Raw genomic sequence first — 17896 nt, forward strand, 5'->3', positions numbered from 1 at the left:
ATGAGGAACATTTTCAATTAAAAGAAAAAAGACTCATACTTTCCTAAAAGTAAATTCCTTGAAAAGGGATTTAGTTATGGCTAGCTAGGCAACCCAAACCATGTCTTATTGGTGTTAGGCTTATATATTTCCACGAAACCCTGGCCTGATTTTAAAAATAATAATAATAAAAAACTACTTTTATAACTAATTCAGCGTCGTCTTTGACTGCATTTGCTGAGAAGGCTTGATGTTTGTTGTCCAAATTATATTCAAAGGCTGCGCATGAGCGACATTCTTCAGGTCCCTAACTTAATCTAACCCAATATATACACCCCATCCATTGCGGTAAGAGACCTCTCACAGTTAGACCAGTGAAATTACACATGCACATTAAATCTGCACACCCGTCTCGTCTAATAAGATGCCACCTGATTCTTGTATAGCCAATACAATTATTTACATTTCAAGAACACTGACCAATGAAAAATGTGTCGTCGAAGTCAGACAGACTCCATTGGATACACTGATAAATATAGTAATGCAATTGGTCATCTATTTCATTAATATTAAACAAACTGATTGTGAATACAATCAACTGGGCCAATAGATTGGACCGTCGACATGTCCTCATGACATGTCCTAATGTAATATTCATGACTTCCCGCTTCAACAACAGAATCTGTGATTGTGCGGTCGCTAAGTTTTTGACCAGGTAGTTTTGGTCCACAATTTTAAGTCGTCATTCATTGAATACAATTTGCTTTGAGTAGTAATCTGTTATATTTATCTATTATACACGTAATGTCGTCTTTATGTAAACCGTTTTCAGTGTCCGAAGCACCGTGTGATCGCATTAGTATGAGACGAAGATGCTCCCAGCAATCGCATCCCGCTACATTGACCCAGAGTCCATCCCCCCGTTTGTGTGCTGTGTCTGGCGCGGTGATGTCGTGTTGTTCCCCGGAAATCTACACATGGGGTTCGCCAAAGAGAACGTTATCAGCTGCGGCGATCGGGGGGAGAAAGATAACACATCCAGGGAAAGCAATTTTAGCAGGTATGTTCTTTGATTGTTTGTTTCCCTACGCCTAGACAAACCAAATAATCGCAGTCTGTCGCCACGGTTGCAAGTCACTTCATACAGCGACCAATGAGGTGCGTGGAATGATCTAAGCTACATCTTGGGCATTATCCTATTATTCAGAATTTTATTCAAAGACTAAGGATAGTGAAATTCAATATATCCAGAGTTAGCTACATAGCTAGCCACTGAGATGTCAAATATTTTGTACCGGAATTGTAACGAAGCTAATTGCATGAAGAAATGTCTGTGTGCCGCTGTTGAAGCTAACCTGTACTCTTGCATTGCCAAATGATATACAATTTCAGTGCATTAACACCCTTCCACAACATATCATTGATCGGAAGCTACATTGCCCACGAGGAGCTGCACTGCAGACCCTGTTTTATTTTTGTAATTTTAGGAGCGCATTGCTCGCATACCTTCCACTGGCTTCTAAACCAGCGTCACGCCCATTCTTTATTCTTGCACGGGAGGGAGTGGGGGTTGTAGTTAAGAGTACCGTATTAGTTTAATAGTTATACTCGTTTCTATTTGCAGCCAAATTTTCACCAGTGATAACAACAGAATGCTTCTGGGAACAGTCATTGCCAAGCAGGAGTTAAAACAGGAGTTGTATTTTAGAACTACAGTACCGTTAACCCCACAGCAGATTGAATGTACAGTCATTGTTCTGACCTGGAGGATATAATCTTTTCTCATGTACTCACAGGTGGAATCGCAGGGGGCATTGAGATCTGCATAACATTCCCCACAGAATATGTGAAGACACAGCTGCAGCTGGATGAAAGAGCCAACCCACCCAGATACAGGGGAATAGGTGAGAGCAGTTAAAGGCTAGTGGAGGGGGGGTTTGGGGGGGTGGAGCACATGAATTGGCACGGGGAGAGACTGAGGGGGTAACTGTGGCTCTCTATGTACATTGAATAGGCAGACCACATACTTGGGCCTAAACAGCAGTTTTGGGGTGAGCTCAATTTCAATTAAGTCAATTCAGAAAATTAAATGAACTTCAATTTATGACTTGAAAAAATAGTCATGAATTGAATTTCAGTTCATTTCATGAATTGACCAAATTGAAAATGGAGTCCAACCCTGCTGATCAGTGTGTGTGCATGCATGTGTCCCCAACCTTTCCATGTCTCCCCAACTGTAGGACACTGCGTGAGGCTGACAGTTCAGGATCACGGTCTGCGGGGTCTATACCGAGGCCTTAGCTCACTGCTGTATGGGTCCATTCCAAAAGCTGCTGTCCGGTAAGGCCCAAAGCGCGCACACACACACACACAAACAAACAATGTGCTCTTTGAAAGACAAAACATTAAGACAAATGCACAAAAAGCAAGTTGGAAGGGAGGGAGGGAGGACAGTACTTCAGCGTATTTGCGAAGGGCCACGGACTCTGCTTCTTAGTGTCTGTGCTCGACCCCCACTCCAGGTTTGGCACCTTTGAGCTGCTAAGCAACCCCATGCGGGATGCTAATGGTCGCCTGGACAACACTCGCAGCCTGCTGTGCGGGCTTGGGGCGGGCGTGGCTGAGGCCATCATGGTGGTCTGTCCCATGGAGACCGTCAAGGTGAGCAGAGTGGCAGCAACAGCACCATTGCCTGTGTCCTTCCCAGCTGTGAACGGCCTGTGTCTGCGGTCCTAATTTCCAGACATTTTGGTCTGTTTCTGGGATTGGTCACATTTGCAGTGACCACATAATTTCCTTTTATTGTCAATAGTCTTGTAGCCAAGAAGGTTTATAATGTACAACAGTGAGCTGCATTTGCCTGATGAATTCTACAGTAGTTTGTGTGTGTGTTTCTCTTGCCTCAAGCTCCCATGGTTCATTGCAGTCTTGCGAATCATTTTTGCTGACGTTGACAGAATTTGTGAAAGGATCATGAAATGAATATATTTGGTATATATTACTACCACAATAAACTTAAATAACACATCCATTTAAGAAAATGAATACAGGTGGTGTCCTATTAATATATTGTGAATTTTGATTTTTTTAAAATATGTGTAAGTGTATTCCCCTTTTATGTGTTGTAATATTGTGAAGTGCTTTGAGATGAGCGTTTCAAATTATGCTGTATAAGGTTTATAATCATTCTCATTTTCTCCCCCTCTCAGGTGAAGTTCATTCATGATCAGTGTTCCCTGCAGCCACGTTACAGGGGGTTCTTCCATGGCGTGAGGGAGATCATCAAAGCCCAAGGTAAGAAGCATTTGTGAAGTCACGGGCACTGGAAAAAAAACGGATATTAATTTCTACTCTTCGATTTTTGCTTTGCAAAAAACGCTCGCTTTCTAGGTCCATATTTATAAAGTCCTCAAAGTAGGAGTGCTGATGTGGAGTCAGTTTTGCACTTCTGATTGCAATGCATTGCAATGTAATGTAATGCAAGTTATAATGTGAACAGGGGAACCCTGACTCTAGATTAGCTTTTGTATTCTTTATCAATATGCGTGCTGGTTATATGGTGCAGTAGCCAAATCCAATCACAGTATTTATATTGGGGGGGGCAAAATCAAATGATGTTACACAACAGCTGATAGCGGGACAGAATGTTCAGTAATAACAGCAAATACCAGTGGCCCCTGGAGACATTTAAGGTCTGAAAATCAGTATTCCTAATTACCTGGGGAAAATCTGGAAATATATTTAGCGCATGTGTTGCCAGTGTGTGACAAGAAACGTTCCATTTCCTAGGAATCCGAGGAACTTACCAGGGCTTGACAGCAACAGTGTTGAAACAAGGCTCCAACCAGGCTATTCGCTTCTATGTCATGAACTTGCTCCGCAACTGGTATAAAGGTAGGGGTGGCTACTTTATTTAAAGTAGGGAGCTAAAATGGCTGTGCTATATATTTAGATCTGTTTTGGTCTCTGTTCTATTCATGTATACCTTTTGTTTGGTGAGAGCAGTAAAGGCCAATGGAGGGGGCTGGGGGTACCAGATGCTATATACATTACATTACATTTATTTGGCAGACCCTTTATCCAAAGTGACGTACAATAAATTCATACCAAAGGTCATTGTAACAACTACAAAACGCAGGTCCGATAAGGTACAATACTTATTATGTTATTCATAGCCATGAACACATTAAGTCCAGTTCACACAGCGAACATTACTCTGACCTAACCTATGCTAAGTCAAACTAGGAGGATATAAACAACATAACTACATAAACCGTAGTGCAAATGGTCGCAAGTAATTTTCAGTCAATGGACCTGCCCTGCACATGAAAACAGGAGCATGCGTGCAGAAGGAGACACAGACATCCGCAGTTTGACCACAGGTCGTGTCCCCTAGGCGACGACCCCACACGCGAGATGCACCCCGTGGTGACGGCAGCTTTCGGAGCGACAGCTGGGGCCGCAAGCGTGTTTGGGAACACGCCCCTCGACGTGGTCAAGACCAGGATGCAGGTGTGTGCGTGTGCGGTTCGACGGCGGTCGTGGCCCCGGGCCAACAAATGTGGCGACGTGGTCAGCTGAGCATCAGCGAGAGTGACCCCGATCTGACCTTACACAAATAAATGGTTGTGAATGCCTGACTTTAAACAATGTGGAAAACAAATGCCCCATTTGGGTCAGTAAGTGTGGAGATAGTATTATGCTTAAAAATGAGCACCTAAGCGAAGCGCATGTTTCTAGTTCAAATTAACACAAGCCTCCAGCCTCTCCTTGAGCAAGGACTAAAGCACGTACTGCACTCCACAGTACATCCTTATCTTTGTGTAGCAGCTCATCTTATTTAACATGGAGAAAATGCGCCATACAGTGGTTTAGAGAAAATAACTGGACACAATTCCAAACCTAGAATTATTTGCATATTTAAGAATTTAAGCTTATAAACTGCAACAGTGCTTCTACAGTTTCACAATGAAGGGAAACATTAGAACAACACTGCATCTGGTGTTGTAGAAAGTGAAAATAATGATAAAAAAGAGAGGTGGAGTTAAAGGACGCTTTTACTGGGAATGATTTTTTTTAGCGCATTTGTTGTTTATGGTGCAAGTCACTTTGGCCAACGGCATCAGCTAAATTGAGGCAATATAAAATAAGACTTAGCCCACGCTTCAGATTTTCCTGTGGTTTGCACAAAAATACAGCAGGTTTTTCTCAGATTTCGGAATTCGCATTCAATATGGAATCCATGCCCACAGACACAGCACAGCAGATGTGTTGCTGCCAGCTGTCCAAAGTGAACCAGCAGTTATCTGTAGAGGAAGCTCAAAGAGCACCTGATCAGCATTTCTAGCCTGGCACTGACTACTTCACTCTCGAGTGAACCTGATTATTGAAGCTGCCCCCTCAATAGGGGGGTGCTGATCCATGGGGAAATGACCCAAAGGAGCCTAGTGAAATACAAGATTTACATTTCGTTCAGGGAAAGTACTAGTTCAGCTGGTTACATTAAAACCATTTGAAAAACCTTTTGCACTTCATGGAATATGCACGTTGAGGTAATCTTAAAAAAGAAATGCTTCAATTCTAATGAAACTTTTTTTTTTTAGCATTTTACACTTGGTCACGCGCAATCAGTAACCTGGAGGTCTGAAAAAAATAGGGTCTATCCCTGGTGTGTGTGTCTGTTTCTGAATAATTTGCTTTTTGTTTTTTAAGGGGTTGGAGGCTCACAGATACAGAAACACTGTGGACTGTGCCTTCCAGATACTGCGCAATGAGGGGCCACAAGCGTGAGTGTTGCAACTGGCCCCCTCCAGCCAAAACACAATGCACACCCACAGATAGATACAAGCATATACACACCCGCTGCTGCCCCACAGCCTGAACTGTCAGGCTCATAACCGAACACCATAATGAATAGGCTGACATTCTGATCTAAGTACACCCAATTTCCAAAGTTGTGATTTGCCAATAACCCGATGGTCAGTTGTTATTTCTAATGAACCGGGAAGTAATCTAGGCAGGGCAGGGCTCCAATCGGAGGGCGAGATTCAACCACAGACCTGTATAACTCAATGCTGGCTAAAACCAGCTAAAACCAATCAGACTGCATGATCTTTATCAGAAATTAATACTCCAGATTCCTGTTCCATGTGCTCTATTGGGGAACGACTAACAGCTACCCTTGCTTTGTGTGCCAGGCTTAGAACTCTCAGCTGTAAGTGTTGTGGAAAAGACGAAAGAAAGAACATTTAACCTGCCCATCAATATTTTCAAACCAATTGCAAAGCAGAGAAGACAGGTTTAAGCAGGAGGAGGAGATTCAAAAGTGGCAGTTTAAAAAACTGAGATGCAAGGAAGTGGTTGAGCAGTGAGAGGGGGTGTGCACGAGATGCATCACATTTCTGCAAATCGCCTAATTGAGAATCTGACCCGTGACTAGACTGTTCCTAGACAGGAAGGTGAGTGAGTCTCGAGATCTGAGGGTCTGGGTTCTGAGAACAGCTATCCTCTAACCTCCTCCTGCGTGGGATTCTTCTGCAGGTTCTACAAGGGCACAGTCCCACGACTGGGGAGAGTGTGCCTGGACGTGGCCATAGTGTTCGTCATCTACGAGGAGGTTGTCAAGATGCTGAACAACGTCTGGAAGACAGAGTGAAGAAAACACTGAGGGAGAGAGGAGAACGGGAGGGAGAGTGGACGAAGGAGAGAGCGAGAGACAGAGAAGAGAAGGAGATGTGGGGAGAATGATCGGGGAGTGAGGGAAGTGGGTAGGAGGGAGAGGGGAAAGAAGGATAGGGAGATGAGAGAGGGAGTGAGAGAAGGACGGGGGCTAGACCGTTATAGAGGGAAAGTAGCCATGTTTGTACGCACAACGATTTAACAAGTTTTTCTAACTCAACATAGGGAGATGTGCGATAGATTGACGAGCACGGTTTCCTTTTGTGTCTTTTTCAACTTAACCACCCCACACACCAAGTGTCTTCAACTTCACCAGGCTTTTACAAAGTAATTCAGTAACTGAGCAGTGGGAGTCTACTCCGCTCCACAGAGAAGTACTTATCAGCACATGTGCATATGAGGTCCGAGATTAGTGCTAACAGCCACTAAACTCACCCCACCAGACTAAAAACTCTTCAGGGGCACAATTCTTTGTACCTTTATGTGAATGTCATTTGTCTATATGTGGCCACAAGCGTTGAGTATTTATAATCGTTTCACTTTGTTTTCCCCGTAAAAAGGCCTTTGGTGTAAGAATTCCATGCATGACGAGTGCATCCATGGCATTCATAAACCAGCAAAACTGGGCGCGTCTTAAGCATGTCTTACGAGTGAAAACCTAGGCTGTTTACTTTGATAGTGTACCAGTCAGACAGCTGAAGCCATTAAGCAGCACTGGGCAGCACTTTATGGCATTGGTGTTCAGAGGTGTTGGCAAAACTGTTAATGTTGACATGAATTCTAGATGTTGCTTTTGATCTAATGTTGGTTTTTTCCAAGGGCTTGTCCTGTTCTGAAGCCAGTGCAGCTAAACGCATGAGTGCAAGCTTTTACTGGAATGTTCTAGAGCTGGGATGAGTCGTCTCAGCTCGTATGCTGGCTTCTGGTCTGCCTCTGCTTCCACCTGTTCACTGGAGTTAATTTGGTTAGTAAGTCAGACACCCTGCTGTTCCAGGTAAACATCACGTCCTAACTGGAAAGTACATTTTAAAAGGAAATTGACTGCGCGACTATTTCAGCCTGTGGGATTACTTCTTGGAATCGCTCCCACGAGTTGAGCGTTCTCTAATAGCCTAACTGAAAACAGAGGCTCAGATTGGTAGTTCTTCTCAAATTAGCTTGTGCACCTGCGATGACACAGAAGTCTTATATACCCAAGCCTGTAATCAGCACAAAGAGTCATTTCACTGATGAAGGCAGTATGCCAAAACCTTTGAATGCTTTCAGAACTTGGGCCCTCCAAAGAATACGACTGCCCATCCCAGCTTTAGAGATAAGACCATCTGATTCTTTAGAGAGACGAAGGAAACTTCACTCCTCCAAATATTCACAGCCTCGTGCAAAGCCTTCATTGATGTGGCCTTTAGCAGTCTACCCAACACCTGCACGGGCGTGGCCAGCTCCACCACCTGTTGCCATTTTACACAAAATGAAAAAAAAAGTTGACAGTGGCTTTCTAGGATTGTGTCCTTTGCTTTATTAACAGTTTTTGTGCAAAATCTTGTGCAGAATGCAGTGTGGATAAAACTTGTCCAGCAACGTCTGGATCTTGTAACGTATTTGTGTGCTTCAGTACTGAACAGGGATGAAAAAATTCAGAAAATATGCGGATTTCCCCATTTCAGCACGCAGCACTGTCAGTAATAATGACGTTACCATTAAGTCGCTGTGCTCCATTAAGTAAAAACCTGTTCACATGATTGACAACCCATGATTAAATGTATTAAATGCTAATTTTGTGGATTGTGAAAATTTTAAAAAAAATCTACACAACACGGAGAATTGGAGTTGTTGCTGAACTCTGAAATGCAGAAAACTGAATATCCGCTGAACTCTTTCGCCTCCTGACTGAAATGCCCAATTGTGTTCCGCCAGCAGCCTTACAACAAGTGCAAGCCTCTGAAATGTATTCCACATATCCTCATTTTCACCCGGATCTGAAGTGTACAACTTCAGGACTGAAATGGCTGAATAAACTGAAAAACCTGTATTGTGTTGACTCATTCCTGCTAGTGACCAATAAGCCATGTGCACAGCAGTCCTGAATTCACAGAAAGGGACGTAGTATTGTATAATACACCAGCTATGTTTACACAAAACGTCTGATGACTTGCTGTTCTAATCTCCCACCCAGTATGTTCTTTAGGATTGAATGCCACCGGCCTCACATCTCTCATGAAGCTTGAGCACAGAACTTCATTCCGTTTCCTGGTTTGGCCTCAACATTGCACTATATTTTTAATAAGAAGACTATGACTTTTTAGTCACATAAAAACCTTTAACCTCCTTTAGGACATGGTGCAATAATTCTTTCTTGCATTTTAATTGGGTATTAAGCCACATGTTAAAGATGCTTTTTTAAATTTATGAACAGGAAAAACATCTCCTTTTGATGTAAAGTATACCAGGCACGGGGGTGTCAATTCTCTGCACTCACTTGAAGATTACATTTGATTAGCAGCCCAGTAGTCACGACTGATATGTTAAAATGCCATGTTAGTTAGTATAAAACCAAGTCTTCCTCTAGTGGGCAGAATGAGGACTTTGTTGCTTCCAAGATAAGAAATAATTTTAAATTTTCAAATAAAAAAAAAAAAGGCGTCAAAATATTTTTCTTTGATTCTTTGTCATAACCATTACACTTGACATTGACGTTTTAATGACATTTTATATCCACAGCCAAGTCTGATATCAGTAGACCTACACATGTGTAACAAGCTCTGTCAAGCTGAAAAATACTTTGTGACTCTCAAAGACCCCAGAGAACTGGAGTCTGCATTTATTCAAAACTGGAATGAGGAGTGGGGACCAATGGGGGAGCCCACATCTGATCTGTATTTATTCAGAAAATGAGTAAATACAGAGAGACACTTACACAAGACAAAACAAAGATCCATATCTATTTCCAAGATAGAACCTCCAGAGACAGTAAGGATTAAGGTAAGGTGATCGGTGAGAAGCAGTGGTTCGATTACCCTCACCTCCTCTGACTGTCACATGACTTGACTTGCAGGCAGTGAAGGTCTTTATCACTCGGCAGAGAGGTGCATTGAAGGTAAAAGGATAAGGTTCACTCTGTGCTCCTTAAAAATGGCCAGAGTCCCCTTGGCACTCCGTTTGTGATGCAGGGCGACGCCAGGTTGCAAGGCGTTGGGCAGGTGTAGTTTTCACAGGGTGTGTATAGCTGCAGAAGGGCTACCTCCTCCATCTGGGAAAAATGAAATGGAAGTGAAGTCAAAACAGAACAGAGCTGAACAAAATGGCCTTGGGAAAGTACATTTCGATATTTTGACCTGTCAGAAAAACTGGACCTGAAGTCACTCACATCCTAAGACACTTGTCCTTCCCACCGCTGGCTACTCTCTGTCCATCTGGACTCCAGTCCACAGCAAAGACCTTAAAACACACACACACACACACAGGTTTCAGTGTCAGAAATGGCCCAATAAAAAGAGGGCAGACCTCCGAGCCTGGCAGTGACCAGCAGGGGGCGCTCACCTCATCGGCGTGCCCAGGCAGGTCCACGCTCAGCTTGCCCGTCTTCACGTCCCACACTTTCAGGGTGCTGTCGCTGCTTCCGCTCACCAGAAGCCTGCTGTCGGCCGCCCAGGCCACCTGGTACACGGCCGCCACGTGCCCCCTCAGGGAGGTCAGGTACCTGCGGAACACAGCCCCCGACACTAAGCACCTCCAGAGCCAAGCGCAGGCAGTCACACAGCAAAAGCCGCCATGTTACCAGCCTCTACCTGCCCGGTTTATAGCTCTCCGTCATAAGCAAGGGCAGTGTACACAGCAGGGACGTAAATCACACATATTTCTGACCGTCAACTAGCTGCTGTCCTAATAGGCAGTTACAGACTAACCACTTTTTAGCTGTTCGACGTTAATGAGAACACACTTGAATCAGAGCAGATCATTTTGCGCTGATCGGTGTTTTCATTGAGCTTTTCAAAATCCTTCCACACGGCATTCTTTTGCAGGCTGCCCATCTTTTCAATTGACGGTAAGTAAATCGAACGACAACAAGCCCAACGACAATGTCCACACCCCTCTATTACCCATTTCGAGTAGCACCCCAAGTAACATTTGGTGATCTTTTATTTTGAACGGTTTGAGACTAAAAATGTCCAGGTGCTAAGTTGCTCAGTGACGTCACATGAACTCGGGACTAAGGCGCAGGGAGAGGCTCAAAGCAGCACTTCTATAGGGGTACAATGCTTTGTACCCTCATGTGAATGTCGTCAGTCTATATGTGGCCACAAGCGTTGAGTATCTTTTATCATTTCACTTTGTTTTCCTGGTAAAAGGCCTTTGGTGTAAGGATTGTGCATCCATGGCATTCATAAACCAGCAAAACTGGGCGCGTCTTAAGCTTGTCTTAACGAGTGAAAACCTAGGCTGTTTACTTTCATAGCGTACCAGTCAGACAGCTGAAGCCATTAAGTATCACTGGGCAGCGCTTTATGGCATTGGTGTTCAGAGAGGTGTTGGCGCAAGGAAGCGCGTCACTCACTTGCCCGTCTTGCCGTCCCAGATCTTGATGGACTTGTCGAAGGAGGCGCTGGCCAGCAGCCGGGTGTCGGGGGAGAAGAGCACCTCGTTGATGAGGGCGTGGTGACCCGTCAGGCGAGCCAGCGGCTTCTTCTCCTCCGCGGGGTTCCACAGGAACAGGGTGAAGTCGTCAGAGCCCGACACCAGCCGCTCCGTCCCCTGGCCCTGAGAGACAGCGTGGGGGAGAGAGAGAGAGAGAGAGAGAGAGAGAAGAGACGGAGGGGGAGAGAAACAAGGACAGGACAGAGGAGAAGAGGAGGGAGGGAGAAAATGTTTGACATCGATGTGCACTCTATACCCTCACATCACGCACCATTACAAACTGAAACACACAAACAGCACACTTACCCTCACACTGTTGTATCTCTGCAGGGCTTTCTCCTTCAGCTCCTCCACTGCAGAAAACACACAAACGTTCCTTCTGAGCCCGACGAAGGCATGTCTTTAAAATAGCATCCCATGAATATGTACACACAAACACACACAAAACGCACATCGATGAAGGAGCACAACTGGTCTGGTTCCCTTTAGGTTCAAGAGCTGTATGGGGAAGGACACCTTCCTGTACTCAGCTGCCATTCTGTGGAATGGGCTACCAATGAGCATGAAGATGATTAACTCTGTAGTTAGCCTTAAGTCCTCACTGAAAAAATGGCTGAGTGGCCGTCTGCCCTCTGAAATGAGCAGCATGGAACAGTAGTTATTAGGCTGATGTTCTTGGTACAGCACTTTATCTGCATTGTATATTGTTATGATTGCATGGATTTAATTGTTGATTGCGATTGGAAGATTTGTGATTGAATATTTATTAGGATGATGTTCCAGGTATTTTTCAATTGAGGAATTTGGGACCAGTACAGCACTTTACCTGAACTGTAAATTGGAATGTTTATGGATTAATATTGTTATACATTGTATTGTGATTGATCTTTCTTTTTAAATGAAATGATGTATGTTTAGAAGCCTGTTGGCTGCCTTTTCATGATGCCCCTTCAACACCCTCCATACCCCCCCCCCCCCCACCCCAAAAAAGGACCATAACGTAAATAAGCCTTTGGGCTTTATTGTGTTTTTATCTTTTTGATGATTTCTGTATCTGGGGCATCTCTGGCCAGAGGGGCCACTTGTATTTTAATGATCAATAAAGAATTTCAATCAATCATTCAGTCAATCAGTCAATCAACCAGGCATGCTACATAGTGGTGAAGGCGGCACTGACGCGATCCAGGGAGGTCCTGGGCGTTGACGGTGGCGGTTGCGGGTTCGAACGCTCCAGTCCGGAGAACGTAGTCGGTACTGAGTGCCAGAGTGTTAACCCAGTGGGCGTGGCCCTGCAGGGTGCGGCACTGCACCCCCTGAAACACAGAGCGTGATAGAAACCCTGAAGCACACTCATGGCCAGCATTTCACTCCCTGAAACTGACACATAACACAGAGACACTAGTGCAGCACAGACTAAACGGACAGGACAAACAAAAAGACACTCGCTCACTGAAACAGGTACTAGTTATACTGTGCTTGCTGAAACAGGTACTAGATATACACCCCTGAAACAGTTACCCTTCTACACCCCTGAAACAGTTACCCTCATACACCTCCGAAACAGTTACCTCTGGTACACCTTGTTCTACAAAATACAAATTCACATTGAATAAGTAAAACACTAAGAAAGTCGTTAGAAGCCACACTATAGATGTGGTGGTTTCTAAAGTGACATGATTTCATACAGGTACACATACATGAAAGCACACACTGGTGTTTCCCTAGAACTGACACAACACGACAGCACACAACATGAAACAATACACACACACACACACACACACACACACACACACACACACACACACACACACACACACACACACACACACACACACACACACATTCCCTCTCTCTCAGACCACCCTTACATCTTTGGCCCTCCACACTTTGATGGTCCTGTCCTGAGAGGAGGTGAAGAGGAGCCCATCCCCGCCCCACTTCACGCAGGTGACTGACTGAGTGTGTCCCGTCAGGATCTTATCACTGCGGCCCAACACCGTGTCCCAAATCCGCACCGTGCAGTCTTTAGAGGAACTGGCAAGGTACCGGCACTCCGGGTTACTGGAGGAGAGGGAGGGGGAGAATCAGTACGCTAGAGGGGGAATCAGAGAGAGAGGGAGGGGGAGACAACATGGCAGTATGACAGAGGGGAGAGAGAGGGGGAGAGAGAATGAAAGGGAGAGAAAGAGACTGACCTAGGGTGGGGAAGGACAAGTCTGACAGAGGAGGGGAAACAGGAAGAGGGAAGGAGCAAGAGACTTTTTATGCTGAAAGACAGACTGGTTTAAGGTGAGAAACAGAGGATTGGAGGGAAACAGGCAGAGGACTGGAGATGTGAACAGAGAGAAAGACAGAAAGACCAACCACAGTATGGACACCATATGATCAAATGTAAATTAATCATAGCATCAAATCTAAGAATGAGGCAACATTCTTAATCAGAATGTGATCTTAGATCACATGTCTCACCCATTCTAACAACAGCTAAACCTCTTCACCACATCTGCATGCTTTACATACTGAATTGCCGCCACATGATTCGTTGTTTGGAAGAGCAGGCTATTTGCGTTAACAAGCAGTTGCACCTAATAAAAGTAGGCACTGAGAGTATATATGTATAAATAAACAAAATATTTCAATCAGTAAGTTTATAAATAAAGCACAAACCCCATGATTTTAATTCTATATTCAGGTTTTCTTACTAACCTTTTCTTGCTCTCCTATACCCCAGTGAAAGGAAACAAAGAACTGAACATGCTCAAAACACTCACAGATGCAGGGGTTCCCAGCACAGCCATGTGATCCACTTGGTGTGTCCCGTCAGGGTCTTCCCAACCTGCTGGCCCGTGCTGGGGTCCCACAGGAATATCTGGGGGGGGGGGGGGGGGGACAGCACCATAACCCGGTTACTCAGGCCACGCCCTCCCACCCCCGTGGATACACGGGCAGACGTCCTCATAAACCTCTGTACATACAGCTACAGACGTCCTCATAACCCTCTGTACATACAGCTACAGACGTCCTCATAAACCTCTGTACATACAGCTACAGACATCCTCATAAACCTCTGTACATACAACTACAGACGTCTTCATACACCTTTCTGTACATACAGCTACAGACATCCTCATAAACCTGAACATGTAGTAGTCAGAGACCGCTATGTTTTTCAAGTGCAGGTTTGCTGCAGTGCTGGCTACCTTCTGTTCTTTCACTCCATATTAAATCAAATAGTGAAATCAGTAAATGAGTTTACAGCTTTAATATCCATATAAAGTGGAATAATATTTTTAAGTAAAACTCCTCTTTTTGTGTTATTGTAGGTAGACATTGAAAATAAAAGTTTATAATTTGGTTTGTTATTCAATTAATCTATATATAGTAACTGAATTCTTCTTCTAAAAACCACAGGTGGCCCAATAGTTTTGGCCTATACTGCACATTCTGATATTCTACTGTTAATTAGTGCAGTTTCCAGTTGTTCTGAGAAGGGGGCGAGACGGCCACACACACACCTGGCTGTTCTTGCACCCAGAGGCTAGCTTCTTGCCGTCAGGTGACCAGGCGATTGAGAGAACCCAGTGAGTGTGTCCTGAAAGAGAGACTCCCATGTCACCGCCTCTCCAGGAACAGAAATGCAACAGGCGTCCACACGCGGCGTTGAAAGCGACGGCGTTTAGCGCCGGTGAACTACGCACTGACCTCTGGCAGTGTGGTGCGGCGTCTCCGTCGTCAGGTCCCAGAACCTTACCGTCGTGTCCCCCGAACCACTGGCCAGGTACCTGCAGACAACGCAGCGCAAGCAGCTGTAGATCAAACGCTGCAGCTAAAACCATCGCGGCACACCAGGTACATGCACGTACATTCACGCGCCTTACTTTCCACCTTAAATGGCACTACACCCCAATTCCATGTTAATATGTTTTGCAACATTTTCCACTGTTGACTTCACACACAGTAATTATGAAATTACAAAGTGTAGCCAAAGGCTAAAAGTCTTGTATATCACAACCTCATTTACATATACTTCAATATGCACCACAGTTAAATAGACATTGTACTGCAGTCTGTAATGGCTGTTGGATGAAGATGTCAATTGAGGTTAGGGAGGGGGGTTATGAGGCAAAGAGGCTTCTCATTTAACCCCCTTGAGAGTGAACAGCACAGAAACCTCAGCACTAGCCCATAAATAGCCATAAGCCCTCTAGCCACAGCCTCAGCCCCAGTCCCGACACTTACTTCCCCGTGGGGCTGAAGGCGACAGAGATGACGGCCTCCGTGTGCCCCTGCAGAGAGCTGGTGCAGCGGGCGACGGCACGCACGCGAAACACCGCCTGCGGCTGGTACACCACCGGGAGCACCCGCTCCGTCTCCAGGTCCAGCGCCTGCACGCACACACGGAGTGACGACACGATCTCCGCCTCGTTCACGAAGAAGGCCAAGGGCACCGGCTCCTCCTGGCGGGAAAGGGGGGAGGGGGGGGGGACGCAAAACATGAGGGCCAGCGACGGATAACTGTGATTCCAGGTAATCTGGCCTGTTTGAACCAATCAAAATAAAACCTTTTCCACAGAAAAACAATGATTACACTTTGGTGAGTAAATGGTAGCTCCTCCCATTTTGGATTTTTAAAAGTTCAAACATTCTGAATGGAATGGCTCTGGTAACAGGCCCAGTGCCTTGTAACGGTGGCCACGTACCTTCTGCAAGAGTGCATTACAGACCAGCTGCAGTTTGTCTGGGGTGATGTCCAGCGGGACATCAAAGGGGGACCCCAAGGCCTCGCCACCCTCATCCTGAAACTGGATCAACAAACGCTCTGCCTCCTCACTCATCCTGACCTGGAACACAACCAACAAGCGAAAAAGGTTCCTGAGGGGTTGGGTCAGATTTAAACACAACCTCTGAAAGTGAAGAAGGCATACTCAATGATATCTGTTCAATAAATCAAACCACTGTCATTAGGGTCCCTGCTCTCTCTAAAATAATGTCACCTAAATAAAAATGTAGTATGAGTTGTAACAGCAAGATTGACTTCTGTGTGGAACCTTTTCTACTCATTACATTACAGTGAACATATGTTCATACAAAAACGACAGCATATTAAAAGATTATATAAAGATTCATAAACATACATTTGTTTAAAAACAATTTCTCTCTAAGTCTAGCACTGTTTTTTTTTTTTTTACCATGAATGTGGCTAGTCAGCAGAACCACAAACTGAAAATGCACTGTTTGGGCTTCCCAGGTAGCATTTTTTAGCTGAAGACTTTTAACCGATCAACGCGTCAAAGGAGCCACCTAGGTTAACGGGAATCATCTGACAAGCTATGTTAGCTGAATCTGGAATAACATCGCTAAAATAAAATAGCACGAAGTTTGACGGCCACATAAGCAGAAGTTAATGAACTATACAGATTCGCTTAGGTGGCTAGAGCGAACCTTAAATTTAGCTAAGTACACTATTTACTACAAAACGTCTACAGGAGGATTCTTAAATCGAGAGCATAAGCAACATCTGACACGGATGGATATATCAACAATATCAAGTATTATAAAGGAAACATTCTGTAAATTGGATGATTAACTTGCCTTAGAGTTGTCTTGAGTTGACAAGTATCACACGTGTTTTCTTTTTTATTTCAGGAGAGCGCATTATGATTACATAGCAGTGACGACAAAGTAGAGCGACAGACGGAAGCAACCGAAGCAACAAAGACGAGATTGCCCTCTAGTGGAAATAGGAGTTTTGATTGAATCATTGGGAAGTGTAGAATTTTTTGACAGTAAATTAAAGCGAACTATTCTTAAGTAATTAGATATGCCTTTATGGTCCAGCCAGAACAGCAAACTTGTCATTAGGTTCAACTCTCATCATACATTGATTTCAAAAGACAACAATTCATGCATCCGTCCATCTGTACATTCATACATATTTCCCCTTTGTTCGTATTGCATTTTGCACCTGTAGATTTGGTCAGTGAAAAACAAAGGTGAACCCTGTTGTGTAAATGTAAATGAATGTCAACATCAGACACATTACATTACTTTATTAATCAGTTTTGGTACTTGGAATACAGGACATTTTTATTTTTACATTTATGTATTTACAGTTGTATATATTTCTTGGCCTTGGGCTTCCTAATGTATCAGCTTGATGCATTTCTAATTTAGAATGTAGCAGGTGATAGATCACCAACAAAGACTTAACCTGTCAACTTAACAATAGCAATAGTTCACTGGGATGTTCAATGTTTTCACCCGCTGTGTTTACAATCCCAAACACTTTGCTGTTGGTGCTTGGGTTGGTTGCCAACTTAATGTTGGACACAAAAAATCAGGGTTAACTCGAAACCCCTTCAGCTGGATGAATACAGGCTTATCCGCTTTTTGGTCTGTTCTGTGTGAACCTTGGTTGCTGAAGAACACAAATGTGGAAAATTAGTACACCCAGGAATATGGTAGTAAGGACAGTCGGTTAAAAAAATCCCAGATCAAGTGGATGAGACTCCCATTCCCAATAGGCATTTAAGAGTTGAATTCAGACATAAAGTTGAATATTCACTGTTGAGCGCTGGCCTTAAATATATAAATAAAGCATGCG

General features: G+C 44.3%; 2 protein-coding genes across 3 annotated transcripts; one reads left to right on the forward strand and one right to left on the reverse strand.

Annotated features, from left to right (window-relative positions):
• The first annotated feature begins 596 nt into the window (after positions 1–596).
• Positions 597–8686, forward strand: slc25a1a (solute carrier family 25 member 1a). 2 transcript variants are annotated; one of them, XM_064351451.1, is made up of 10 exons: positions 597–694; positions 812–1039; positions 1776–1883; positions 2220–2319; positions 2502–2640; positions 3189–3273; positions 3769–3873; positions 4376–4491; positions 5692–5765; positions 6520–8686. In XM_064351451.1, the coding sequence occupies exons 2-10, from the start codon at positions 841–843 to the stop codon at positions 6632–6634; spliced, it is 1041 nt and encodes a 346-aa protein (XP_064207521.1). In that variant the 5' UTR covers positions 597–694; positions 812–840; the 3' UTR covers positions 6635–8686. The 2 variants fall into 2 exon arrangements, with proteins under 2 accessions (XP_064207521.1, XP_064207520.1); XM_064351450.1 differs by having other exon boundaries at positions 638–1039.
• Positions 8687–9432: 746 nt separating this feature from the next.
• On the reverse strand, positions 9433–17010 carry nle1 (notchless homolog 1 (Drosophila)). The gene is made up of 13 exons (XM_064351448.1): positions 16885–17010; positions 15993–16133; positions 15532–15749; positions 14995–15074; positions 14808–14884; positions 14064–14161; positions 13161–13353; positions 12467–12602; positions 11596–11642; positions 11210–11412; positions 10195–10354; positions 10022–10092; positions 9433–9904 (listed from the first exon to the last, which is right to left on the reverse strand). The coding sequence occupies exons 2-13, from the start codon at positions 16125–16127 to the stop codon at positions 9892–9894; spliced, it is 1431 nt and encodes a 476-aa protein (XP_064207518.1). The 5' UTR covers positions 16128–16133; positions 16885–17010; the 3' UTR covers positions 9433–9891.
• Positions 17011–17896: the final 886 nt, after the last annotated feature.

This window comes from Anguilla rostrata, chromosome 9 (genome assembly GCF_018555375.3).
Source record: "Anguilla rostrata isolate EN2019 chromosome 9, ASM1855537v3, whole genome shotgun sequence".
In the NCBI taxonomy this organism is placed as follows: domain Eukaryota; kingdom Metazoa; phylum Chordata; class Actinopteri; order Anguilliformes; family Anguillidae; genus Anguilla; species Anguilla rostrata.